General features: G+C 40.4%; 2 protein-coding genes and 1 pseudogene across 2 annotated transcripts in view; 1 reads left to right on the top strand and 2 right to left on the bottom strand.

Annotated features, from left to right (window-relative positions):
• Positions 1-27,971, bottom strand: part of LOC146463599 (contactin-2-like) — a 119,576-nt gene that overhangs the window by 75,734 nt on the left and 15,871 nt on the right. The gene's annotated exons all lie outside the window — the stretch shown is intronic.
• Positions 156-27,949, top strand: LOC146463607 (DNA excision repair protein ERCC-6-like 2; annotated as a pseudogene).
• On the bottom strand, positions 20,664-23,358 carry LOC146463608 (roundabout homolog 2-like). The gene is made up of 3 exons (XM_085084351.1): positions 23,094-23,358; positions 22,177-22,782; positions 20,664-21,851 (listed from the first exon to the last, which is right to left on the bottom strand). Exons 1-3 carry the CDS (start codon positions 23,356-23,358, stop codon positions 20,713-20,715), a joined length of 2,010 nt encoding a protein of 669 aa, XP_084940477.1. The 3' UTR covers positions 20,664-20,712.

Below are 27,971 nucleotides of genomic sequence, written 5' to 3' on the forward strand. Positions count from 1 at the left end.
TGTTTATTCCCTTTGTAGTATTTTGAAAAGGTCATCCATCTGGCATTTGTCCAGTTTCAGTTTCCTTTGATCGTGCTGTAAACGGTGGTTCTTAGTTTTGAGTCCGTGGATGGAATCCTAAACATTGACCGACTAATCTGTACTTTACTGTAGTAATGGCTCTAACTGCTAAGGCTGTTGATATAATCCTAATTTCAAAACCTGGATCATTGGAAAATGTAATTTCAGGGTTTTGATTGGTTGATCAGCCATGCAATATTTAGTAAACAAACCCCTTCTGGCAGCTAGTATATCGGAGGATAGGCTGATAGATTGTACGACAAATGAACAATTGGAGGCGAAGAGCGATTAGTTTTCTTTGGTTCTCATTTAGCAACCCACGTCATGTGGTACAAAATCGCACAGCAGTTTTCAGACGATAAAGTCAACCGCTTTGATAACAGTCTCCCATATTTTTACTTTACAAAGAAGCAAAGAAAGAACTTCTCAGTTTAAACTCTCAGTTCTTGAAATCCAATTGCATTTAAATAAAATCAAGCAGACTGGTCAGCTTGCATTTTTTGCCTTGACCATCACTGGCCGTTTTGCCTTTAACACAGTAAAACGCGCGCGTTTCACGAATTAATCAGAGGATCATATCAGCCATTACACCATGGCCGAGAAATGATGGCCATTAAATCGTCTTGTTGTTGTTCTTCAAAAATGAATCAACAAGACATAGCAAATTTCTTGGTTGTTTTCAATTCAACAATTATCCGACTTGAGCTTGTTGGATATGAAATGATTTATATTACAGTCAACGAAGCGCTACATTCTTCATTGGCTATACATAATCTCTAGTCCAACGTGCGCTGGTGGAATAATTGTTAAATAGTGACCTCAATGAAAGCTTCTGACCAGTACTCAAGTCTATTTAATAAACCTTTTACACTGTAGTTTACAAGCTGAGCCCTTGGTTGAGCAAGGACACAAAAACAACCTCAATAAAGAATTCCAACACTTGTTCATCAATTATCATTCTTAAAGACTTCTATCAATGTTTCTTGTTCTCGTTTTCTGTATGACCATGTAATAACAAGGGCAAACGCTTTATTATCGAATCTCTTTACGGTGGCCAATTTACCTTAAGTTATGAACTCTGTTGTTAAACCAAACATTCGTTTCTTCTTCCCACCGACGTAGCACCACAGTTTCTTTAGAACCCCAGTCCTTTCTTTGGTGCGGTTTGTTATGCTGTGCGTAGGTGGTTATAAGTTTTGTATCTGTGGATTACGTTCTCTGAAGTGAAGTTATTCTAAATATCTGTTGTTTTGACGGTTAAAGAGGGTTGTGGGATTTGTGGACTTTGCATGTAGTACAGTTAACTCCCTTTATTGCGAACTCCCTCGGGACCGTGAGTTAGTGTTCTTAGTAGCGAGTGTCCATATATGGGGGAATTTATTGCAGTCAAACATCTGTAATTTATTTTGGCCCGGGATTTAGCTGCTGTCCATGTCACCAGGGTGTCTGTAATAGTGAGATGTCCGTAAGTCAATAGTTGACCGTAGCTAGATAACATTTAATAAGGAGTTTAGTGTATCTCAATTTTTGTATAATTGAATATTCGTTGATCTAAATTACTTCTGGTATGAGTTAGTTTTGTAACCCTATATTTTTTTTTCCACACGATTTTTACACAGTAATAAAGTTTACTACCCACCCATAATGGCGCCTTTTTGCATTTATTTGCTTCGAATTCCGATTGGCTCGGAATTCGAATTCGAATTCCGATTGGCCCAGAAATTTCTTGTGGATTTTATCCAATATTAAAGATTAATTCTTGGAACAGATTGGTAACTTCTCGCTTTGTACCATTAATTAGGCAGAAATATGCATTTTCAGATTAACCCTCTGGCATACAAGCAAACTTATACAGCTGTTCTGTCACCGTTTTACAAGAGGAGGGGGGGGGGGGGTGGGCGGGGATGGGAAGACCTTTCCTTGGGTTTTTGCTGACTAAAACGTTTGGAAACGGTGATTTGCGACCTTTGCGGGAGTGTGTTCGATGTCACCAGGCTCTCTCTCCTTTACCAAGTTGCTGATGATATCATCCGCCCCTGCAAAATCTGCGGGGGATGCCAAATATGCGTCCCAAGATCCATTCATTCACTCAACGTTGTCCCATACAATCTCGACTCCAATCTGTATTAGGAGTGCGTTCTTCCTACGTCGAACGCAATAATCACTCTTGCCAGGCTGACCAGCTCAGATTACTAGCTGTTTATGTCAATTTTTATGAACTAATTTCGATCATGTTTGTATCCAGGTTTTGATGATCAAGACATGGAAAGACCATCATTCACTCAGCCAGCTCAGTATCCCTCAGTTCCTTTGGTTCTTTCATTGCCTGATGCTCAACCGGTGATCCAGGTAAGAATACTAATAAAAGCCCTGTTAAGTTAAAACGGTTATCAATTGAGTGTCAAAAGTAAATCGCGTTTCCCTTACGGCGCTCTGTGATTGGTTGGCAAAACTCGCGCTACTTTCTCAACCAATAAGAAAACAAACCGAAACCAACCGTGACTTGTTCGCACGCATTTTCCCGCGTTTGGCGCCGGTTCCATGTATTTGCTTCGAATTATGATTGGCTCGTTGCTCTGTTTGCGTCTTTTGTGAGTAGCCATAGTAATTGCTTTGTTTTTGGTTTTACGACACTTGATTGAAAACGTCTGTTTCTTCTTCTTTTAGCTCTCTCCCCTTATTAATATGATGATGGTGTTGATGATAAAGCGTCTTTTTACTATGTTTTCATCCCTGAGTCATCCTTTAGTGGAAGTCTAACTTGTGAGCTTATCTTTACATTACACTCTAGGTCCCAGCCACCATTAACCGTTATCTTCGAGATTACCAGCGAGATGGAGTTCGCTTCCTGTTTCAACACTTCTCGGAAAACACCGGAGCAATCCTTGGCGATGACATGGGTTTAGGAAAGACAGTTCAGGTAATGAAGTTTATTTTTAAACTTAAAAAGTTGTTGTTTGAAACTTTTTAATTGAGTTTTTCGCGGGCCAGAGCCAATTCTTTATGTGAGGAGCGAAACAGCTAAAGGTACGGGGCGAATTTATTGTGGGCGAAAGGACTTTGAACCAAATGCATTTTGTTCCGATCTTTCAGGTTATTTCTTTCATTGCGGCCGTTTTGGGAAAAACTGGAACAAAAGCTGATATATTCCGCAAATTCATGGATAGAAAAACCAAAGTAAAACAATTCAGTAAATGAAGATTATCTGTATCCATTCCAACGAGCGAAACAAGCCAAAGGACTCAGCGGTGCTGGGGCCTTTTTGTTGAATGGATATTTTTTGGTGTTCATCAGGTCATCTTCAGAGAGCTTTGGTATTCCTCAAAATTAAGGGATGAAACTTTGATGTATTAATTTCACTCACGAATGGTGGTGGAAGGTGTTAATCTACTAAATCGGTCGTCAGTCGATGTGAAGGGCTGTTTACACCACACGGGAGCCTTCTGTGATTTCTTAACGCCTGTATAAACTACTGACAATTGCTGAATTGCCGGGCACTTTGCATGCGACCAGAGTAGAGCCCACACTATGTCAGAATCGGCATACTAAGACTGCCTTTCGCTCCCAATCCATGCCTGTGTTCAAGCTAAGCTTCATCGGAACAAAGTTGTCGAATCAAAAGGTTAAAAAAAGGACGTGGTAAAATTACGGCGGAAATCGGAAACGTTTACGTAGAGATTCTGAAACCGCCGCCAAAAAACACTGCAACTGTCTAAAAACACATTCAAAAAAAGATCGCCTATGTTTACGGTCCTTTGCTCTCCTAATCCTAGCCTGGTGTCCTACTTACGAAGTTAATCAACCATTTCACTTTCACGTGTTCTTTGAAAGCAATAACATATTTTTTTTCTTTCAGAAAGAAGACGTTAGCCGCAAAGAGACCGACACGTTTGTGATAGTCACTCCAGGCTCTGTGATGTACAACTAGAAGGAAGAATTAGAGACCTGGGGGCATTATAAGACGGGACTCTTTCATGGTAACACCAGAGAGGACACTCTACAACGTGCCTTGAGAGAACGACTGGATGTGGTATTTACCACTTACGAAACTATGAGAAATCATTTGGTGAGTTGTACCACAAAAGCTAATAAGAACAAAACAGGTAAATAAGTAACGACCCCCAAAGAAATACCAACCAAAATATACGAACGCGCGCGACAATCCCCTCCCGCGTGTCATGTCTCCTCGCAGCAGGCAATTCTCGCGCGCGCGCGCGCGCGTGCGTTTTTCGTTCGGTTTACTATTCCAGAGGGATATAAAGCCTTGGTTTCATTTGCGCGTAACTCGGTCGCAAACAATCGCAAACAGCTTACGATGGCTTGATCGCGAACAGTTTACGTAGATGGAAACACCTTTAATCTCCGACCAATCGCCGATGATCGCAAACAAGACGCAAGAGATGGAAAAAATTCTATCTTTCCGTTTTGTTTGCGGCGATTAACAACCCAAAAGCGAGGAAACAACGATAAGGAATACAATCGCAAAGTGTTTGCGATTGTTTGCGATCAATCGGCGACGATTGAATCAGAGGCAAGTATAAGTAATGAAAATTGCGTCGGAGTATGATTGTGGCAATGAGAAGGATACCAGTCAAAATAGTGTGAATTTAATGAACATATATCGAAAATATATCGGACCAGAATCGGTGACGTCTCTTGACAATTGTTCTTTACCTTCTTCGGCGCAACAGCTCCAACAGAAGAAGAAGTTAAGCACGAGGCAAAAACCTTCGGTTTACAAGCGCCATCTTTGATTTTCGCGCCTTTTTTCACGATGTTACGAGATGAGGTTGGATAAAGTAATCAGGAATATGGAAAACAGAATCGCAAAAAGTGAAGGCCATCGCAAACTGTTTGCGACGTTGTTACGTTTACATGGAAACCAGGCTTTAAAAGACTACTCGAAATTTAAGACATTAATTGACCTTTGTGCTCCCATAATACATGTTTGGCGAGGATGTATTAAATATGTGTATCCTTCTTTTTCTTCCATTTTCGTTCCTCAGGATGATCTGGACAAAGTCAAATGGCTGGCGATGATCATGGATGAAGTTCATCAAAGATCGCAAAGCTCAGATAACTATCGCCGCTAAAGCTCTTAATGTCAAGAGAATTAAGGTGATAAATAAATCCTTTAATGTACAGCGGTTGTATTAAATGATTGTTTTAGTTACATGCAAGCAACGGCAGCCAACGCAGCTGGCAAATGAACTCCAGCTTCTGTAACTATGAAGCAACGAGAAGTATTACTACTCCCGCCTGTATGGTGGGGGCGGGGGGGGGAGGGGGGAAGGATGTCAATCCATCACTGGCTAGCCAACATAAAGTGAGTCGGAAACATTGGTCTGATCCAGTGCTTATGTCTGGAGATTGTGGTTGCACAGTATCGTCTCTCTTTTGTATTTCGTTTGAATATAGATACGGACTTACAGGGACACCACTTCAGAACAAGTTGGGGCGATTCTGGTGCGCGCTGGACTGGGCAAACCCAGGGAGTCTGGGGAAAGCTAAGCAGTTCAACCTAGAGTTTGGTAAACCAATCAGAGAAGGGCAGAGATATGATGCAACCAAAAGAAAACTGGCACTAGCCAGGAAAAGTAAGTGTACACAGATAGTAAAGTACGAAGAATGAGGTCCCTCAGAAAGAAGCGAATCCGAAAGGTAGTAATATACGTTTGTGAGTCTTAGTAGGTGTTTGGAAGATAAGAGCGCAGCTTTCATTATGGTACGAAATTAAAACCTTATTGTGCGCTTTCATAGAATGGTTGCTAAGTCTGTGTGTGAGCTTCATTCAGCAAACGAAGTACATTGTAGTTATACACGACACCAGAACACGCTTTTCTACCGAAATAAGAATCTCGATCCAGCACAGAGGCATAACTGCCAAACGGACACGTATTCAATTGAAATACCATTTTATACGCTCTAAATTCTCTTAGAAATAATTTTCCCTCTGTCCATGATAGAGGCCTTGCCTGAAAGTAAATGTTTTGATATTTGACTATAAAATCATGAAAAGTGCGATTCCGAAAGAAACAGTGAAACGTGATGTGCTAATAAAATCTCGAAAGAAATTTCCCCATCATGTATCAGTTACAGACTCTGAAACTAATGGTTAACTTTGGTGTTTTCATAAAAATTACTATGGTAACGAGCCTCCTAAAGTAAAGGAAATCCCAATTGCAAACTATCGATCACCTGACAAAAAAATCGAAGAATTCGACAAAGTAAGGTTTAAAAGTGACAGATAATTTCAAAATAAATGCCTTGCTTCCAAAGCATTGGTAGCTGAAGGAAAGATTGCTTCTTCCAGTATCCCTAAGGTCCTCGAGTCCAGTCCCGTTCAATCCATACTGTATTCTTTGGCGCTTATTGTGCATTGAAGTCCTTTGGACGTATCAAAGCTAGAAAGGTATTTTTCTTCCTTCTTTCAATGCCGAGGAAATTAAGGTAATTACCTGTATTTTAAAGGGTTTTGACCATTTTCAAATCGTACGCTTTTGAAGACGGTCTATCGAGAAATACACCGCTCCTTGATAGGCAATCTTATTGCGAGTTTTCGGATGAGCCCTGCCAAAACCTGATGTCCAATGAACGCGTACCGTTTCTAAGCCTTGGGATTTTTTTTGTTACTGTTTCGGTAGAATCGAAAGATCTTCAAAGATAAAATTGGCAAATTCTTGCTTCGACGGACGAAAGACTTGATAGCAAGTCAGCTGCCTAGCAAAGGTACGTTTATTACAGCTAAGGTGGCCTTCAAACCGGTTTGTCGAGTTTAAGGTTTCCTTTTCTCTCTTTCCAGATGAGTTGGTAGTGTTTTGTCCGCTGACATCATTCCGAGAAGACGTGTATCAGACTCTCCTTCAGAACCCGGATGTGGAATTGATCAGTAAAAAGAACTTTCCCTGTGACTGTGGCAGTGGGGTGGACAGGGGCAAATGTTGTAACATGGTAAGTAGAGTAGAACCTAGATAATGTGAAGCGAATTGTCTAACAAATAAGATTCAAAACTCTAAATTTTGCACGACCACAGCAACGGTTTATGGTTTATTAAAGAAAATACCATTGCACAAAAAAGTGAATTGCGTTAAATTTTACAAATGTTCAAAAGTGACATCACTAGTTAGGGATTGAGTTACAATAGCATGTTTACAACTGGGTATAAAAACTCTAAATATCAAATCTAGCGGTTGTAATTTCTAAATAACATAGCCGGCAAGAAACTGTTCTCAAAACGATTAGTAACAAGACGCTGAAAAATGCCGGACCTTTTCCAAACCTTGATCAGTAAAATTCTTGAGATAATAAATTGTTAATGGCAAGGCTAATCTTTATGGCATTAAAAACAAGACGAAAACAAAATAGCTGGATATATATATGTATAAAAATTGCCCGATCTTTTGGTTTGGAAAACAAATTTTCGGGGGCAACAAAAATAAAATGAAAGAAATGAAGAACAAAAGCACAATTTCTCGGCTCTATTAAACTGGGTACCTTTTTCGAAAATTTCGCCAAAGCTATTTGAAATATGACAAATCGATCAATGTAACATAAAGCACGCTAAAATTCACATTCAAACCTGTAGTATTTTGTAAAGTGGATTCTTAGGATCACACAAAAATTTCCGAGAACGTCTACAGCTCATGTGATGATTTGCAGATCTTGTTTGCGATCGCACATGTTTCGCCTTGACGCAATCTCAAACTGAAAATTCTTCGCTATGAACTCATTGATTTCCTCTTTTCAAGCAGTTCAGTGTTCCTTAGAAGTTGTTCTTTTGATTTACGGTATTGATAACCTTTGTTTACCTTCCAAGAACCACAAACTGCCACCTTAAAAATTCACGCATGAGAGACGCAGCAGCCATTTTGAATTGAAACACAACGATCTTCCGTACGAGTAAAGCCGAGTAAGATCTCGTCAACCTGTCGTGGTGAACTCGACACAACTTCGTGTAAATTCTCCAATTCCGAAAGCTTTCGATTTACGGACTTACACTCAACACGAAAGCATAGTGATAGTGGTTACGCCTTCCCAGAAGGCAGTAGCCACAAAAACGAGAGCCCAAATGTTGACTCGTTGCTGAACAAGCATGAGTAAAAAGAGTTGATTTTCTCTCACTAACTTTTACTAATTTTTTGTTTGGTCATTATGTTACGTCACCGTCTATACTATGCTGTAGCACTTCAATTTTCCTAGTGTGTGGTAACCTTTGTGGTTAATATATCCAGTGTCCCCAAACCTGAGTTGTTTAACTGGAAGACGTGTCTTGTCAGTGAGGAGACCGCTGTCTTCACGCCATGCACCGTCATTCGCGTCACAGTTACAACCATAGCGGGAGTCTGCACATGAGTTGGTCATCCCGCATGCGCACTTACCACTAACAGATGCTCCACCCCAGTACGTCATCTTAGTAGAATCACGTGACACCCACCAGGCCATTCCATCTATGAGGAGCCTGGAACCATAACACTCGTACTTGATGAACTGTTCACAGTGTGAAGAGACGCTGGTGAGACTCGCCAGCTGAGACAGACTCGCTCCTGTGTAACGAATATCACGCGTGTAGCTACCTCGATCGCCCCACCTTTGTCCATTATACACGTACGTTCTGCTTTCACTTTGGCACAGATTTGGTTTTGCTGCAGACGAAACTCTTGTTTGATCAGCAGTTTTACTTCAGAAACTGTTTGGACAGATTGCTGTGAATCATCGGGTGAAGGGCGTTTTTGTCTTGACCAGATGGCTTTATCACCTTGAAAATTTAAAATTAATATAAGACAAAAATAAAGAAAGATAAACTGAGACATTTTTACTATAAACCGAGCCAAGGTTTAAATATTTGTAACGCTGTCTTGGATGAGAGCCACAATTCTCCAAGTTTCTGTTTGAATAACATCGACAAAGATGAACTTTTAGGTTACAAATGTTTGCATAACTGTGTGAGAAAGTAAATCGAGTTCAAAAACAGCCAGGTATACCGGTACATTGTGAAATTAAAATGTTTTGAAAATGCCAACGACAGGAGCGAAACTTACCTCTTGTCTCCCGCCATTGACCTTTAGAATGGCTGCCTTGATCATTTTTCCATCTTCCGTAATTCTGCTGTACTTTACGAAGGATTTGTGTCTCTAACTGATCACATGTTGTTACTGAGTGTGATATCAGTCGATGATGTTCTTGTATTCTGAGTTCCATGTGAATAAGTGCGATACAGCACACAAGAGACAACAGCAAGCCAGACATGGAACACAAGCTGCGGAATCTATCTGTACGCTTCTCTTCTTGATCTTGTTTTTCCATTTTTCCATCGGCAAACTTCGCAATTGAAATATTTTCAGAGGACTTTTTTGTCTTCTTTTCCGGCCTTCAGACCAGTTCACTGTAATGTAGTTCGTGCTTAGGATATGTTTGTCCTTTCCTTTCGTGCGGGGTTCACTGATTAACTTCTAAGAGTCAACAATATATATATATCAGATCGTGTTTTGGCTTGTTCTGTAAATTCACTGCCACAGGAAGTATATATTATATCATTTTACTGAGGTCAAACGAGTTCAAAACAACTGTCGGATTGCGCTTTTAATTTATCATGTCACTGTAAAATATCTGTTGAAATACAAAGGTAATTTGTCATTTATGAACGGTGATATCCCATTCAGTAGTTTGAAGGGTTAATGACCGATGCGGTTTATTCCCTTTACAGTATTTTGAAAAGGTCATCCATCTGACAGTTTTTCAGTTTGAGTTTCTGTTTATCGTGCTGCAAACGGTGGTTCTTACTTTTGAGTCTGTGGATGATATCCTAAAAGTTGAATTCTTGTTCTCGTTTTCTGTATGACCGTGTAATAACAAGGGTAATAACAAGGCTAAACGCTTCATTATCGAATCTCATTACTGTGGCCAATTTACCTTTAGTTATTAACTCTCGGTTTTTAAACCAAACATACATTTCTTCTCCCCACCGACGCAGCACCACAGTTTCATTAGAAACCCCAGTCCTTTCTGTGGTGCGGTTTGTTATGCTGTACGTCTTGGGTTTTAAGTTTTGGATCTGTAGATTACGTTCTTTGAAGTGTAGTGATTCTTAATATCTGTTGTTTTCTTAACAGCTCAGCTCTGATGGTGAAGACATCAAGACTGTAACCATGAGATTTTACAGCTGCTTCTAAAAGTGGCCAATCACGCCGTATTATTGGCGCCCACTCTTAAACAAACACTGGACCAACAAGAAAAGGTAGGTTCCAGCGGTCAAACAATAAAGGCGGTTTACAATTGATTTACAAAATACTATTCTTTGAACTTATCGTAGCAATCTAAAATACTAACATAGCTCTCAGTGTTGTTAACATTAATTCATCCGAGTTTCTTTGAATCTTTTTTTCTTTCCTCAGGCTAAAGATCTTTGTTTACACGTGTTTACCAGATATCCCGAGTTTTCAGGTTGCACGGAGTTGTCGTCTTTTGAATTGCTGTCTGATCCAAAGTGCTGTGGCAAAATGAAAGTACTAGAAAAACTAATGGGAATGTTTCAAGAGGAACGGAGCAAATTATTTCTGTTTTCACGATCAACACAGGTTTGTGTGTCGAAGGGAATATATAAAGCATTTAAGGTTGAAGGCTAGCAGTTCAATATAGTGCGGCGTTTAAAATTTGACGAGTGGTCGGATATTTGCGTATTTGACATGATATAGGAGGAGAAGTGTAAATTTAGCCAAAAGCTGGGTTATACGTCTGGATATTTACGCATCAGTTTTATTTCTTCCAGCTTTTTGGAGGGGAAATAATTAAAAGATTGTAAATATCGGGGGAGCAGGGGTGGCGCAGTGGTGAGAGCACTAATGCCTCCCACCAATGTGGCCAGGCGCGATTCCTGGAGTTGACGCCATATAAGGGCTTAGTTTGTTGTTGGTTTAGTGCCTGCCCGAAGGGTTTTTCTCTGGGTACTGTCTCCGGTTCCCTTACTCCACCAAAACACAACATTTCCAAATTCAAATTCGACCCGGAAACAGTCGACGAAAAGCCACTCTGTGGTTGTGCCACTAAAATTGCCATTTACTTATTTTATGTTGTATATTTTGTTGCGTTAGACGTTGAAAGGACCCACTCCTAATACAGATTGAAGTCCAGATAGTATGAGACAACGTTTATTGAATGAATGGATCTTGGGACGCGTACCTGGCATCCCCCGCAAATTTTGCAGGGTCGGATGACATCATCATTAACTTGGCAACGGAGAGAGAGCCTGCGATCGAGATATCGAACGCACTCTCTAATCTTTGATTATTGCTAGTGTTATTTTATATCGTATTGTAACACCTTCTAAACAAGACCTGTAGTAAAGTGGACGAAACGTCGCCATCCACCATTAAGTGACGCAATAAGACAAGACAAGCGATTAACTTAGCTATCAGTATCATTTACCTTTTTTCCTTCTTCTCGATATTCTAGAACAATTTGTGATCAGTAAAGGACTGGTGTATAGCCGGTTGGACGGACGAACCAAACCTGCTGACAGAACACGCCTTGTGCGAGACTTTAACCTCGACCCCAGTATCTCTCTCTGTTTGATTTCCACCAAGGCTGGAGGTCTGGGACTTAACTTTACTGGAGCCAATGTGGTGATCATATTAGACCCAAACTGGAATCCATCCAGTGATTTTCAAACCCAGGACGGGTGAGTGAGAAGATTCAAGTGTGAACAGTAATAAAATTACCTGAAAATGTTCTTGCCCAGCGTGCGTCTCACCCGCCCAAACCTGTTTTTGTTTTCTAATTTTTATTATTCTGTTCCCGGTTGTTTAAAGAGCGGATAACTGTTTCCAGTGTATAAATCGCTATCCAGTGGATAAAATGTTCTTCAACCAACACATTTTATGCCTTGGATAGCCACTTATCTGCAGCATAAAGTTAGGAAAGGGTGTTACACATGCGCAGTCTGTACGCAGCTTGTCTCACATCAGGGTTGCGTTACAAATTAACGAAAAATTGTATAATGTAAGGTGATTATTGTCAAAACATGTGGTTTTTATATAAAACTTGCTGTAGTTGAGCATTTTATTGTAGTAGTAACTATTGAGAAAATGTTTTATGTATCGGCCAAAGACGGGACGTTCGAGTGTATCGTTTGATATCCTCAGGAACAATTGAAGAAATTATTTACCTCGGACAAGTTTACAAACAGGTTAACTGATGTCCCGTTGCTTACCTTGTAATCCCTTTATTAAATATTCTTTAATACTATCTTGGTAATGTTTAGGAAATTATGCTCCTCCTTTTGATCAATCCCACATAAATAAATTTTGTATTATTCACAATCTAGGTACTTTAATTTCTCTTTATTTAAGTCTTTAATATTTAAGACTCTTGCTTACACAAACACCACATCAGTTTCGCTGAATTTTCGTTATGGTGAGATTTCATTTTTCCTTGGTTTACTCACAGCAACTGGCCAACATTGCTATTAAAGAAAGTAACGAGAGAAGGTATTTCACTGGAGTGGAAGGAGACAAGGATAGAAAAGGCGAGCTGTTTGGACTTGAAAATTTGTTCTTCTACCGGCGCGGAAGGTTCCAGCCTTTCCAAGGACATCGTCAAGAGAATACAGAAACTAGAGGCGGGGTATAGAGTCACAAACTACGAAATTGTGCACGAGAAGAAGCGAGAAGACTGCTTAGAGAACGAGGTAAGGAACCTGGGGAGGGGTGGGGACGGGGGATGGTCACCGTGTTGTTGATACTTTACGTGAACGGAATACAGTAACGTAACTGGGCAGCTTAGGCGTTTTCCATTGGTTTATAACCAGGCCACTACCTTAAACAATGATGTCACGATACAATACATGAATGATAACGTCACAATATCGATTTCCATGTCGAAAAAAATGCCAAATATCGGCAGATGCCGTGCTGGTATCCGATCGATTTGGAAAAACTGGAATCGGCCAACCCTCACCAATTATTGTTGTTGTAAAGAGAAACTGTTTGTTGATCATCCTAATGGCTCTGTAAACAAATTATGCCTGTCTTCTTGTTGATTGTAGTTTGTATCATGGCAGTATAAAAGTTGCTTTTCAGTTGATTTACGAGCCGATGGTGAGTCCAGTCAGACATTTTGGCTTTAAAAAATCAACACACAGATCGCTCTTTAGCCAATAAGGAGCAACTCAATCCCAGTCCTGTCTACAGTGCGCGGCACAAATAGTTTTGGACTGACGTGGCGTGCAGTAGTAAGGTTGCTTAGTAACGTGAGTAACGAGACGGTAACTTTTCTGTTTTTCTTTCTAAAATCCTGTGGAGTTCGTTATTCGCATGCGAACAAACACATTGTTGGACCAAGTGAAGCGGAAAATAATATGTCAAAACAGGCTTTGCAGGATGTGTTTGAACTCAGGCAGTTTTCATAGCAGCCTGCACTGAACTGTTTTCCTGCTTTGGAGGTACAGTAAAACTTCAGATAAAACAATCCCCAGAAAGTCTCCTCATCAAATACACTCAAGTATGATTTCCGTTAAAATCCCCGACGGTCAGTCAAGTCGTTAGTTCCAGACCAACTTGTCCGATTATTGGCGATGTCTGATAAAATACAGGCGTTATAGACTTTGTGAACCTTTTTTGGAGACGTGGAAGAAAGTTCACAACGTTTCGAAAGTTTCCGCAAAAGTTTGGAGGTTCGGTATCGACTCAAACGCAGCCCACTCCCCGTCCTCATTGTAAATGTTTCGCTAAAAGTCCATTTCCGAGTTGATTTGAACCTCATGACGAAACTAATGCTAAGTGCAAAGCTTTTTAGTTGGAAAGTAGTTTTGTTTCCATATCAATGAAAAGTTCATTTTCACAATAAAAACTATGCACGAAGCCTCGCTTTCATAACGAGGTTCAAAGCAACTCATCAATGACATATTTGTTTTGTCACAGACAAGCGATGAAAGTGATGACCTTGGTGAGAGCTCTCGGGACACCAAACCAAAAGAGAAACCAAGAGACCAACCACAAGTTAGGACAAATTCTGCTAATCCGCCGTCACTGAATCGGTAAGACACTACCGCTACAGAGCCTTTGTGGTAATGTTGTTGAAGGAAAGAAAAATACCGAAAAACTCAGACTGCCAAGTGTCCTAAATGCAATTGGTCAAGGTTGTAGCTATGTTAAATGGTTCACTTAGCTGATCGGAGCAACGGAAAACAAGCTGCCAAACCTCTAAAATATAAAAGACCGTAATCAGGTGTAGGCCATCATTTGTGCCTCAATCCAATAAAAAGAGTTTCAACTTGACTGTCATGTGAGTGAACTAAACTAAGTTGAACTGAAACCAACAAAACTCCTTATCAAAATGACCCATTGTCATATCACAGTGTGCTACACATTCCTCTCCCAGTAATCTGTTTACAAATATAGTGACTGATTTTGGACAGTCTGTGTTTTCCACCATAACTGTTATTTATTAATTTATGGGTTTTGTTCGTGCGATCAAACACGCGAAAATAATGATGCAAACTAACTTTAAGTATTTTGCTAAAACTGGCTTAAGTATGCATAATGTCGGACAAACCACATCAGAAAAATAAGGAGACTCAACAGAACAAGAGGCTTTACTGTTTCACACTGGTATGGGTTAGTATCCAGGCCGAGGCGGTCGGTTTCTGTGAAATTATTAAAGCAACAAGGAGTATTACTACGTCACTCTAGATAAGCTGCTAGTCGATGACAAGTTTGATACTCAGCGTTTTTTTTTTTTTTTTTTTTGATTGTCACAAAGTATTCTCTGAACTCCAAGCTACTCCATTTATATCACAGGGAAGAGAAAATATGTAGCAAATGTACTTGTTTAAATGAAGAACACGAGTGGTCAACCAAACGGCTTTTTTCGGGGGTGGGGCCCCGAAATGCGGAAACACTAAACAACAGCAGTTTATGATAGAAAACCGAAAGAGCCTGGAGGATTCGTTTCTGTCTTGGTAAGTCGTTTTTGTCAAATTCCTGGCGAATATCCAGGCCTCAACAGGTTTGTTACAAACGATCGCTAGAGTAAGAATTATCAGCGCCAGAGCTCGGGACGAGGAATGCGGAAACCCCTACACTTTACGATATATTAAACGAAATTAAAGTTGGAGCTATCTGCCGTGAGTAATCTACTGAATGAGTGAACCATTAGAGAGAAGTATGAACGAAACTTTTGAATGCAGCGAACCAAATGACGCACAAGTAAACTGGTGATGTAAATCCGAGAAACTGTAGAACTAAAGCGAGGGACTGTCAACTTAATCAAAGAAATCAACGGCAAACAGAAGACGAAAACTGTAGTTTATCAGCGTGGGAATGGAACAGGGAACACGCGGTTGAATTTCAAGCTTCATCCGTTGATGATAATTCGGTTATTTCTGAGTCAACTTTGGACGAATTTTTGTCGACTAGTTGTTGTAGAGATTTTGGGAAAAGTGAGAAAGTGGATAAAACTGTGAAGAAAGTAAAAAGTTGTAGAGATAAAAAGCAAAACAAACAGATGGACAAGACAGACAAGAAAGATACTATCAAGGAGAAGAAACCTACCTCTGTTCTAGATGAGTTCATTTACGTCTTAAAGTGCGTTCTTTTGTGAACTGATATTCTGTGTATTTTGTCATTCATGAACCGGAATAAGAATATTCAAAATTGATCATGAAGGAGGTTGCTGTTTATTTCAATTATTTTTTCATCATCAGAGAGATCCAACTGTGCTTGGCATTTAAATACCATTTTACGGTTTTAACCGGACTGTTCAACAGTATTATTATTACTGCGCTGTAAAAGGTGGTTTTAACGTTTGAGTCTGTGGATGAAATCCTTAAGTGTGACCATTCAAATGAAAGCTATTGAGCACTACTTTCCTGTGGTGCTGTTTATTATGCTGTACAAGGTGGTTTTAACTTTTGAATCTGTTGATGTAATCCTAAAGTGTGACCATTCAAATGAAAGCTATTGAGCTGTACTTTCCTGTGGTGCTGTTTATTATGCTGTACAAGGTAGCTCTTTTTTTTTTTTTTTTTTTTTTAAGTCTGTGGATGAAATTCTAAACTGTGACCTTTCAAATGAAAGCCACAGGGTAGTTTTTCCTGTGGTACTGTTGATTATGTTGTGCAAGGTACTTCTAACGTTTTGTCTGTAGATCAAATCCTAAAATATGGCCATTCAAATGAAAGCTAGTGAGCAGTACCTTCCTGTGGTGCTGTTTATTATGCCGTGTAAGGTAAGTGACTATTTATTTTGTGGATGAATGGTGTAAAACTCCAATAAAAATTTACTTGCACTTTTTTATCTGTTTTACTGCATGTTTTTCATGCTTAAATGATGAATTTGCACCGAGGTAAGTGTTGCTACAAAGCATGTAAAGAACAGTAGAATCTGGGTAATATTAACTTAAACTTGTAATAATTAACAATTATTCGCCGAAGGCGAAGTAAATGTTGGTGAATATTCCCCGAAACGAAGTCGAGGAGAATATTCACCAATATTTACTGAGCCTGAGGCGAATAATTGTTTTAGTATAATTACGCAGGTGATTATCAGAGAAAAACAAGTACCGTCCGAAAATTGTCGATTTTGTTTCTTTGTTTCAAATCGTCACGCGTCAATGAACAGAGACGCGCAGTCTGCCGATCACATGCTCAATCGAAATTACATGCGCAATCGATAAACTGCACACGGCCTCAAAGCAGAATGTCAGTATTCTTTAACTGCCGCTTCATTGAGACGAAGCACTGACTTCTTTGGATGAATGTTGGGTTTCTCCGACCCGTTTACCAAAATAGATGGAGATGAGCCAGGCTGTTTGGTGTAAAACTCGAGCCGGGATCACAAGTGTTAGCGATAGCATTTTATTGCACAATTTCTTGTTGACATGATGGCTTCACCGGTTAACGGATGTTTATAAATTGCCCTCGGAGATAAGCTGCTTCAGGTAGGAATTAAGTCATTTATTGGCTTCACTGAACAAGTACACGGTTGTCACAGATGAAAATATTTTGTTGTGAGGCGGTGACTTTAGACGGTGGTAGAGAGCCGCTCGAACCGACAACAAACTAGTTTTCAGATTAAAAAAACTGTTTTCTTTCCTTGTCACTGAAACGTAAAACTTACAGCGACATTTAATCATCTTGTTTACTTCCATGCCTTCAAATTCTGTCTTAAACTCGTTTTGTTTGTGAAATCATTCTGTTAATAAAGAAAATCTTGCTTGAATTTAACTTAATTTGTTGTCGTCATTTTAAGTCATCGACAACTTGCAATTTACAAGGGTTTTTTTTATTACAACTAGCAAAATTTTCATATTTTAACTTTCGAAAAGTATCACCTTGGACTTAGCTGCATCTTTAGTGCCTTTTGGAATTGCATTTTCTTTCATCCTATTTAATTCTTTTTCAGGAACGTCAACAAATCGCAAAGCGGCCATTTTGAAAGTTAGTGCTCTCGCTATAATCACCTCGCGCGAGGTGATTAGAGCAGGATATGACGCAATCCTCGACCAATCAGATCAACAGAATCTCTATAATCACCTGAGTAATTATACTAATCAAAAATAAGGGATGCGTTCGATGATCTCGTTCCCAGGCTCTCTCTGCTTTGTGATGTGCATACATACATAGAGACAAACTTTATTTAATCTCGAATTTACAAAGTAGCATGAATGCTAATTTCTTCTAGCTAACTAGTGATAAAAAATTTAAGATTGCATAAAGATTTATGCAATATGATTATAAGACAAAGTTAGCCGGCGAAACAAGTTGAAATCAGTGATTGTGCGGTAGTGATTAGGAAGTGGGTTCCAGATTTGGCTGCCAAATAACTGAAAGAATCAAGACTGTAGGTGGTGGTACATGTTTTAGGCAGGGTGAAAATATCAGTTCCTCTTAAAGAATAAGTACTGGACCGCAGATTAAACAAGAATTTTAAGTATTTAGGGTATTTACCAAAATGCAGGCATTTGAAAACATAAAGAATCATACTTTGCGTGCACCTGTTTACCAGGTTTGTGGTTCCCGCTCTTTTGAGTAAGTTACTATAGTCAGAGTTCTAATCTTAAAAAATTAACCGCAGAATGCGCTCGTTTAGAAGGTGTAGTTTGTCAGAGTCACGCTTGTTACAGAAGTGCCTCGCCATAGAGTAGCAATGAAAATGGGTCCGAGTATAAATACCTTGTATACGCATAGCGTAGTATTGGTAGAAAGAAAATTGCCAAATCTGGTCATTACACTGAGCTTATTACAGTCAACCTCTTTATTACGGACACCAAGGGGACAGGAATAAATGTCTGTATTATAGAGGTGTCCATTTTAGAGAGGTAGGCTTTATATGGATTTCGGTCTCTCAGGGACCAAGTGAACTGTCCGTTATAGAGAGGTGTCCGTATTATAGAGGTGTCCGTAAGGAGAGGTTCCACTGTATTGACTTTTTGACAAACTGAGGCCACATGTCATCGGCCCCTAAAAAAAAATTTGCGGGGAATGCCAAATACGTGTCCCAACGGCAAGAGCCGTCCATTCATTCCAGCATCAACGCTGCCCCAGACAATCTCCACTTCAATCCGTATTAGGAGTGCGGTCTTCCTACGTCGAACGCAATAACACCCGGGACGACTGACTTATCTTCCCGATGGCGGGTTGGATATTCAGAACGGACATGGTATGCGTTCTAAAGAGGCATTTAGAGGAGTTGAAGGGCGTATCCGCATTCAATATTTTGGATTATAAGGACAAGAGGTAGGCATGTGTATTTAGAAGTGACCAGTGTTTGTCTTTACTTTTAATCTAACTTTTCAAATAAAAAAAAAATGTTTTACTGTATAGGTTCTAAATATTGCGCCGCTTACTGGAGTCTGAGTTCTCAAAGCATCTTTTGTTGTGTTGTAGTAAGTTGATGACCATAAACAGCAATATTGAGATGTTTTCTTTTTTTATTGTAATTACACGGAATGCCCGCAGGGCATGACGTGTCTAGGTTTCGGTCGGGTATCTTTTTCTTCATCGGTGTCACAAATGTGCACATTAATTTATGCATTAAACTCTGTCCTCCCCTAGTAAGGATATATTGTTCTGATTGTCTTCAACAGAAGCGGCCCAATCAAAATCTATTTTTCAGGCACATATCACGAGAGAGGGGACCCACTCATCACGTCTGTGTGACGTCAAATCATCATTTGATTTATTCATTAAAACTAGATTAAATTCTTCCCTCTCCCAGAAGGGATCTATTGTTTTGATTGTCTTGAACAAAAGCGGCCCAATCAAACTCCATTATCTGCGCGTATATCACGAGGGAGGGGACCCACTCATCTCTACTTGTGTGACGTCAAAGCAAATCATCATTTGGAAAAGTTGTTTTCGTTCAATGGCGGCCACATGTCTGAATTTAAGACTCCAGATCTGCCGTTTTCAGAGAGAAAACCAACCTTTTTCAAGCAGTAAATCGAAATAATAACTTCTAGGTAGTACTCGACAGTTGAAACGGCGGAAATTGGGAGAGTTCACAGCAAAGAAAATCCGCTTTAAAAAACAGATCGAATGATCAACGCGAAGGATTAGAGCTAGAGGAGGCCAGACCAGTTCAGCGGGGTCATGACGTTATTGCATAGTTATTTCTGGTATGATTCCTAGTAACACAACGATAAGTATCACGCAATATATCTGAATAAAACCATTCAGACAATTATTTCAATGGCCAAGGGAGGATATTTTTTAAATATCTGCGAAACATACAATGGGGAATAATTGGGGCTACATTAAGCATTCCGTGTAATGCCATTAGAGGGGCATCTTGTTTTGATATAAACACACGTTTGTTTTGATATCCAGACACGGCGTGTTTTCATCTGGTGTTTCATTGGGTATCAAGACTCATCCACCTGACCAAAATATACATTATTTATTGGCTGGTCACTTTATGAATTATTAATGAGTTTGAGAATGTTATAGTTCCAAACTTATCGACGCACAAGTGTAGGATTGTTTTGCAACCTACAGGCTTGTTGGTGTTTTTAATGCTTGTAACCACGTCCTGATCACAGGTTTTATAAAAGAGTTGTTAACTTTTTGATTATGTTCAGTACCCTGAAAAATTAAGACAGTGCCATCTGGAGTAATAAAATAGTCAAGTTTCTTTCACAGGAAGTGTCTCAATCGCTGTATTAAGTAATTTATGAGATACACTGGCAATAATCGCCATAGACCTTAATACTTTAGACCTTTTTGTCTAGAATAATTGTGGACCACTCTTAATATACTTGTAGCTAAGAAAAGTTATTACTAGTTATTACTAAGCACTGGCAAAAGGGTTAGGTCTCCGCAATTACCATATGTAAATTACCCCAAATTTAGACCCCCTATGGTCTGACCTTTGGTAACCGACCACCTCCTGTCAGCGACCACATATCCTCGACATTATGGGTGGTCGCTTACGGGAGGTTCGACTGTATGTTATTTCTACATACAACTATAAACGGGCTCGTTTCCCATGGTAGTAGTAGTAGTAGTAGTAGTAGTAGTAGTAGTAGTAGTAGTAGTAGTAGTAGTAGTAGTAGTAGTAGTGGTGGTGGTGGTGGTGGTAGTGGTAGTGATAGTGGTAGTAGTAGTAACTTAGTAACTTTTTTGATAAATTTCAAGTTAATGCGTTACAGCGTTAGTGTCTATGCTATGCCATAGCACTTAAATTTTCCAAGTGTGTGGTAACCTTCCTCGGAGGTACCCGTATCCCCAAACCTGAGCTGTTTAACTGGAAGATGTGTCTTGTCAGTGAGGAGACCGCTGTCTTCACGCCATACACCGTCATTCTTATCACAGTTACAACCATAGCGGGAGTCTGCACATGAGTTGGTCATTCCGCATGCGCACTTACCACTAACAGATGCTCCGCCCCAGTACGTCATCTTAGTAGAATCACGTGACACCCACCATCCAAATGGATTATTGTTGAAAAGTAAATTCGAATTATAACACTCGTACTTGATGAATTGTTCACAGTGTGAAGAGACTCTCGTGAGAGTCGCCAGCTGAGATAGACTCGCTCCTGTGTAGCGAATATCACGCAAGTAGCTGCCTCGACCGTTAAACCCATTCACGGACGTTCTGCTTTCACTGTTGTGACTGATGACTGTCACGCCAACTCCATTCTTTTCAGTCATGTCGCAGTGCACTGTAAATGGTGCCAGACCTCCTGTGCCATCTGGATCAATGACGTAATTTCCGCTTACACTGCTGACGTATTTCCTTATCACAGAACAGGAAGCAGCATTAACTGGGGAATTGATTTTGACTTTAGCTTCTACTGTTGTCAGTGCATTAGTCGCTTTATAGGTGTAATATCCCTTGTGAGATGTCTTGATGTTTTGAAGAACCAGTGTTCCATTCAACAGAACATGCGAGTCTACAGGAAGTGAAGACGTACCATCCTTTGTCCAGGTGATTGTTGGTTTGGGGTCACTTTCGGCCACGCACGGCAGACGGACAGTTGAACCAATCACGGGAGTCACTTCGTGAGGAGGGAGGACTTTGAACCGCAGACGAGAAAATACCGTGAGTTGAGCCAATGCTGTGTCTAATCCCAAAATATTATCCGCCTTACAGATGTATGTTCCTCTGTCGTTCTTTTCCACTTTGTAGATCGTTAGGTTTCCTTTCTTGATTTCAGTTCTATCTTTTGGCAAACCACCAAATGGCTTGGACCACGTGATACTCGGCTGCGGCTGACCAGAAGCAGTGCAGGCGAGGGTGATGTTTTTCCCCCACTGTGCCCTCACTTTCGATGACAACAAAATCTGAGGAGCGACTGTAAAAAAAATGCAGCATAAAAACATCGAACGCAGAATGTAGTATAATCAGATTCATGATAAGGTTAAGGCCCTGGAAACACACGAGAAGCGAGAAAATTGCTACAATGAACAAAAAAAATCCGGTTTATCTGACGCAGTGATTAGTGTACCCGTTGTCACAGTAATTGTATAACACTTACTGACTTTACAAAACCAGTTCGTTGAGAAACGACGCTTGGGAAGAAAGTGCGGACTTGACAGAAATGACTGAAATTAAATTTTTTTAATTTTTGTTTTTAAATATTTTTAAATATGTTTTAAAAAACACACTGAACAACTTACATTGAACAGTTAGTTTCGCTGTAGCGTTGACGCTTCCAAACACGTTTTTAGCTCTGCAGCTGTAAACTCCGTCGTCTCCAGGTCTAACGTCCTTCACAATCAGAGCGCCACTGGGCTCAATCACGTGACGTCCAGCCGGAAGTGACGAATTCAGCTTCGACCATGTGACCTTAGGAGGTGGATTACCATGTGCTGTACATTTCAAGATGGCTGTTTGACTTTCATTGGTTCTCGTTCCAACTGGGCGCTGCACCAGAGAAGGAGCCGAGATGGACTGGCCCGGCTCACCTTTGGCGCCTTTCATCCCCGGGGGGCCGCTTGGTCCCGGGGGACCAGGTTCACCCGGTACTCCGAGATCACCTTTTATCCCCATTGGTCCTTGAAGCCCTACTGGTCCATGTTTCCCAGGGGGACCCGGTCTTCCGCGTCGTCCTGCGTTACCCTTTGGTCCTGGGCGGCAGAGCGTTTCATCTCTAGCGCAGATTTGGTTTTGCAGCAGAAGAAGCTCTTGTTTGATCAGCAGTTTTACTTCAAAAGCTGTTTGGACAGATTGTTGTGAATCATCGGGTGAAGCGCGTTTTTGTCTTGACCAGATGGCCTTATCACCTTGAAAATTTAAGAATTAATATTAAAAGGTGTAAACGAACTTATGATACGGAAAGAGATAAAGAATGATAAACTGATAAACGTTTACTAAAAACCGAGCCAAGGTTCAAATATTTGTCACGCTGTCTTGGCTGAGAGCAACTATTTTCTGAGTTCCTTTTTGAGGTAGATCGAGAAAGCTTAAAATTTTGACTTAAATTTTTTTGGCATAACTGTCTGAAAGAAACTGAGTTTAAAGACAGACAGGAGTACTGATACATTGTGAAATTAAAATGTTTTGAAAATGCCAACGACAGGAGCCAAACTCTTACCTCTTGTTTCCCGCCAATGACTTTGTAAATGGCTCCCTTGATCATCTTGCCATCTTTCGTAATTCTGCTGTACTTTACGAAGGATTTGTGTCTCTAACTGATCACATGTTGTTACTGAGTGTGATATCAGTCGATGATGTTCTTGTATTCTGAATTCCACGTGAATAAGTGCGATACCACACACAACAGACAACAGCAAGCCAGACATGGAACACAAGCTGCGGAATCTGTCTGTACGCTTCTCGTCTTGATTTTGTTTTTTCATTGTTGTCGCGACTGCCACAGAGGACTTTTTAGTCTTCTTTGCCGGCCTTCAGAACAGTTCACTGTGGTGCAGTTCGTGCTTAGGATATGTTAGTCCTTTCCTTTCGTGCGAGGTTCACTGATTATAAACTTCTAAGAATCCACAATATATATCAGGTCGTGTTTCGACTTGTTCTGTAGATTCAGTGGCACAGGAAGCATATCATTTTACTGAGGTCAAACGAGTTCACTAAGAAAGAAAACAACTGTCGGATTACGCTTTTATCACGTCATTGTAAAATATCTGTTGAAATACAAAGGTAATTTGACATTTATGAACGGTTAGATCCCATTCAGTAGTTTGAAGGGTTAAGGGCATGTGCTGTTTATTCCCTTAACAGTATTTTGAAAAGGTCATCTATCTGAGAGTTCTTTAAGGCTGGTTTCCATATGATCGCAGATCGCAGATCGCAATAAGGTCTGCGATCTTCTGCGATCATATGGAAACTACTTCTGCGATCGTCTGCGATCCTGCGATCGTGATCGCAGAAGATAGAACCATGTTCTATCTAAAGGCTGGTTTTCATATGATCGCAGATCGCAGATCGCAAACAATCGCAATTGATCGCAGACGATTGCAGGAGATAGAACATGGCTCTATCTTCTGCGATCGTCTGCGATCACGATTGCAGGATCGCAGACGATCGCAGAAGTAGTTTCCATATGATCGCAGACGATCGCAGACCTTATTGCGATCTGCGATCCGCGAACATATGGAAACCAACCTTTAGATAGAACATGGTTCTATCTTCTGCGATCGTCTGCGATCACGATCGCAGGATCGCAGACGATCGCAGACCTTATTGCGATCTGCGATCTGCGATCCGCGATCATATGGAAACCAGCCTTTAGTTTCAGTTTCTGTTTATCGTGCTTCAAACGGTGGTTCTTACTTTTAAGTCTGTGGATGAAATCCTAAACATTGACCGCATTGGCGAATCAGCTGTACTCTCTGTACTTCTCTCTGTTCTTTGTATCACGACGGCCGAGAAATAATGGTTATTAAGTCGTCTTGTGGTCGTCCTTCCAAATGAAATCAACAAGACGTAGCTAATTTCTTGGTTGTTTTTTATAAAATAATTATTTCACTTGAGCTTGTTGTATACGAGATGATTTCAGTTAACGAAGGGCAAAGTGCTTCATTGGCTAAATCTCATATCCAACGCGAGCTCTAGGAATATTTGATTAATAGTTACCACTGTTCAATGAAAGCTTCTGACCATTACTCAGGTCTATTTAATAAGCCTTTTACACTGTAGTTTACAAGCTGAGCCGTTCGTTGACTACGCACACAGAAAAAAGCTCAATAACTAGTTATAGTTCATCAATAATCACTGTTAAAGTCTTCTAACAATGTTTCTTGTTTTCGTTTTCTGTATGACCGTGTAATAACAAGGGTAAACGCTTTATTATCGAATCTCTTTACTGTGGCCAATTTACCTTTAGTTATCAACTCTGTTGTTAAACCAAACATTCATTTCTTCTCCCCACCGACGCAGCACCACAGTTTCTTTACAAACCCCAGTCCTTTCTGTGGTGCGGTTTGTTATGCTGTGCGCGGGTGGTTATAAGTTTTGCATCTGTGCATTACGTTCTCTGAAGTGAAGTGATTCTTAATATCTGTTGTTTCCTTAACAGCCCAGCTCTGATGGTGAAGACATCAAGACTGTAACCATGAGATTTTTTCAGCTGCTTCTAAAAGTGGCCAATCACGTCGCATTATTGGCGCCCACTGTTGAACAAACATTGGACCAACAAGAAAAGGTAGGTTCTAGCGGTCAAAGAAAAAAAACAAGGCGGTTTACAATTGATTTATAAAATACTATTCTTTAAACTTATCGTAGCCATCTAAAATACTAATGGCTCTGCAGCTAACATTAATTCATCGAGTTTCTTTGATTCTTTTTTTCCTCAGGCTAAAGATCTTTGTTTACACGTGTTTGCCAGATATCCCGAGTTTTCAGGTTGCACGGAGTTGTCGTCTTTTGAATTGCTGTCTGATCCAAAGTACTGTGGCAAAATAAAAGTGTACTAGAAAAACTAATGGGAATGTTTCACGAGGAACACAGCAAAGTACTTCTATTTTCACGATCAACACAGGTTTGTATATCAAAGGGAACATATAAAGCATTTGAGGTTGAAGGCTAGCTGTTCAATCTAGTGCGGTGTATAAAATTTGACGAGTGGTCAAGTATTTGTGGAATTGATATGATATAAGAGGAAAAGTGTTAATTTAGTGAAAAGCTGAGTAATCCATCTGGATATTTACGCTTCAGTTTTATTTTTTGGAGCTTTTTTAAGGGGAAATAATTAAAAGATTGAAAATATTGAGGGAACAGGGATGGCGCAGTGGTGAGAGCACTTGCATCCGACCAATGTGGCCCGGGCTCGATTCCCGAAGTTGACGTCATGTGTGGGCTTAGTTTGTTGTTGGTTCTCGTCCCCGCTCCAAGGGTTTTTCTCCGGGTACTGTCTCCGGTCCCCTCACTCCACAAAAAACAACATTTCCAAATTCAAATTCGTCCTGGAAACGGTGGACGAAAAGCCACTCTGTGGTTTTGCCGCTGTAATTACCAGTTACTGTTTTTATGTTTTATATTTTATGTCGTTCGATGTAGAAAAAACGCACTCCTATTATAGATTGGAGTCGAGATTGTAAGGGACAACGTTTATTGAATGAATGGATCTTAAGACGCGTATCTGGCATCCCCTGCAGATTTTGCAGGGGCGGATGACATAATCACCAACTTGGCAAAGGAGAGAGAGCCTGGGATCGAGATATCGAACGCACTCCCTAATCTTTGATTATTACCAGTGTTATTTTATATCGTATTGTAACACCTTCTAAACAAGCCCTGTAGTAAAGTGGACGAAACGTCGCCATCCACATTTAAGTGACGCAAACGTCAGACAAGCGATTAACTTAGCTATCAGTATCATTTACCATTTTTCCAGCTTCTCGATATTCTAGAAGAATTTGTGATCTGTAAAGGACTGGTGTATAGCCAGTTGGACGGACGAACTAAACCTGCTGACAGAACACGCCTTGTGCGAAACCTCGACCCCAGTATCTCTCTTTGTTTGATATCTACTAAGGCGGGAGGTCTGGGACTGAACTTTACTAGAGCTAATGTTGTGATCATATTTGACCCAAACTGGAATCCATCCAGCGATTTACAAGCCCAGGACAGGTGAGTAAGAAGATTGATGTGAACACTGATAAAGTTATCTTAAAATGTTCTTGCCCAACGTGTGTCTCGCCTGCCCAAACCTGCTTTTGTTTTCAAATTTGATCATTCTGTCCCCGGTTGTGGTGATTATTGTCAAAACATGTGGTTTTTATATAAAACTTGTTATAGTTTAGCATTTTACTGTAGTTATTATTAAGAAAATGTCTTATCTAATATGGCTTTGGATTTTTTTCAGGGCGTATCGACGGGGCGTTCGAGTGTATCGCTTGATATCCTCCTGAAAAATTGAAGAAATGTTTACCTCAGACAAGTTTACAAACAGGTTAACTGATGTCCCGTTGCTTACCTTGTAATCCCTTTACTAAATATTCTTTAATACTTTCTTGTTATGCATGATTGCTTACACAAACACCACATCAGTCTCGCTGAATTTCCATTATGGTGAGATTTCACTTTTCCTTGGTTTTCTCGCAGCAACTGGCCAACATTGCAATTAAAGGAAGTAACGAGAGAAGGTATTTCACTGGAGTGGAAGGAGACAAGGATAGAAAAGGCGAGCTGTTTGGACTTGAAAATTTGTTCTCCTACCGCGCGGAAGGTGCCAGCCTGGCCAAGGACATCGTCAAGAGAACACAGAAGCTAGAGGCGGGGTATAGAGTAACACACTACAAAATTGTGCACGAGAAGAAGCGAGAAGACTGCTTAGAGAACGAGGTAAGGGACCTGGTAAGGGGTGGGGACGAGGGATGGTCACCGTGTTGTTGATACTTTACGTGAACGGAGTACAGTAACGTAACTGGGCAGCTTAGGCATTTTTCATTGGTTTATAGCCTGGCCACTACCTTAAACAATGATGTCACGATACAATACATGGATGATAACGTCAAAATATCAATTTCCATATCGAAAAAAATGCCAAATATCGGCAGATGTCGTGCTAATATCGGATTGATTTGGAAAAACTGGTATCGGGCCACCCTTACCAATTATTATTATTGTAAAGGGAAATTGTTTGCTGATTATCCTAATTTCTTTGTCAGGTAACCGGTGTACCCGGGATAAACCAGAAAGAAGATGAAAACCCATATAACCTGGAAGAACTGGCACTGCAGTTTATCGATGATGACGAACATGCTCTCTCTAACCCCAGCTGTGTTGGTGATAACCTTGGGAAAGATTTGAACAACACGAGTAATCAGATGAAAGGGGTACGAATTGATCACCGGGAGAGTTTAAGGGTTCTTGACAATGATACAGCGTCATTCAGTGGTGGAAGACATTCCAACTGGTTTAGAAGCCAACTCCAAAAGTGCTGCGCCAAAATTGATGGAATCTTCCAAAATTCCCCTTCGCGATGGCTAGTCTCCTTCACCGTCATTGAACC

The sequence above is a fragment of the Pavona decussata genome, unplaced genomic scaffold (genome assembly GCF_977016875.1).
Source record: "Pavona decussata unplaced genomic scaffold, jaPavDecu1.1 SCAFFOLD_175, whole genome shotgun sequence".
In the NCBI taxonomy this organism is placed as follows: domain Eukaryota; kingdom Metazoa; phylum Cnidaria; class Anthozoa; order Scleractinia; family Agariciidae; genus Pavona; species Pavona decussata.

Excerpts from the sequence above, each read along its gene's own strand:
- LOC146463608 (XM_085084351.1), bottom strand. The coding sequence starts at position 23,358 with ATGAAAAAACAAAATCAAGACGAGAAGCGTACAGACAGATTCCGCAGC. Across the intron at positions 22,783-23,093 it reads TCATTGGCGGGAAACAAGAG|GTGATAAGGCCATCTGGTCA; the intron begins GTAAGAGTTTGG and ends TAAATTTTCAAG. Across the intron at positions 21,852-22,176 it reads AGCGAAACTAACTGTTCAAT|TCGCTCCTCAGATTTTGTTG; the intron begins GTAAGTTGTTCA and ends TTTTTTTTACAG.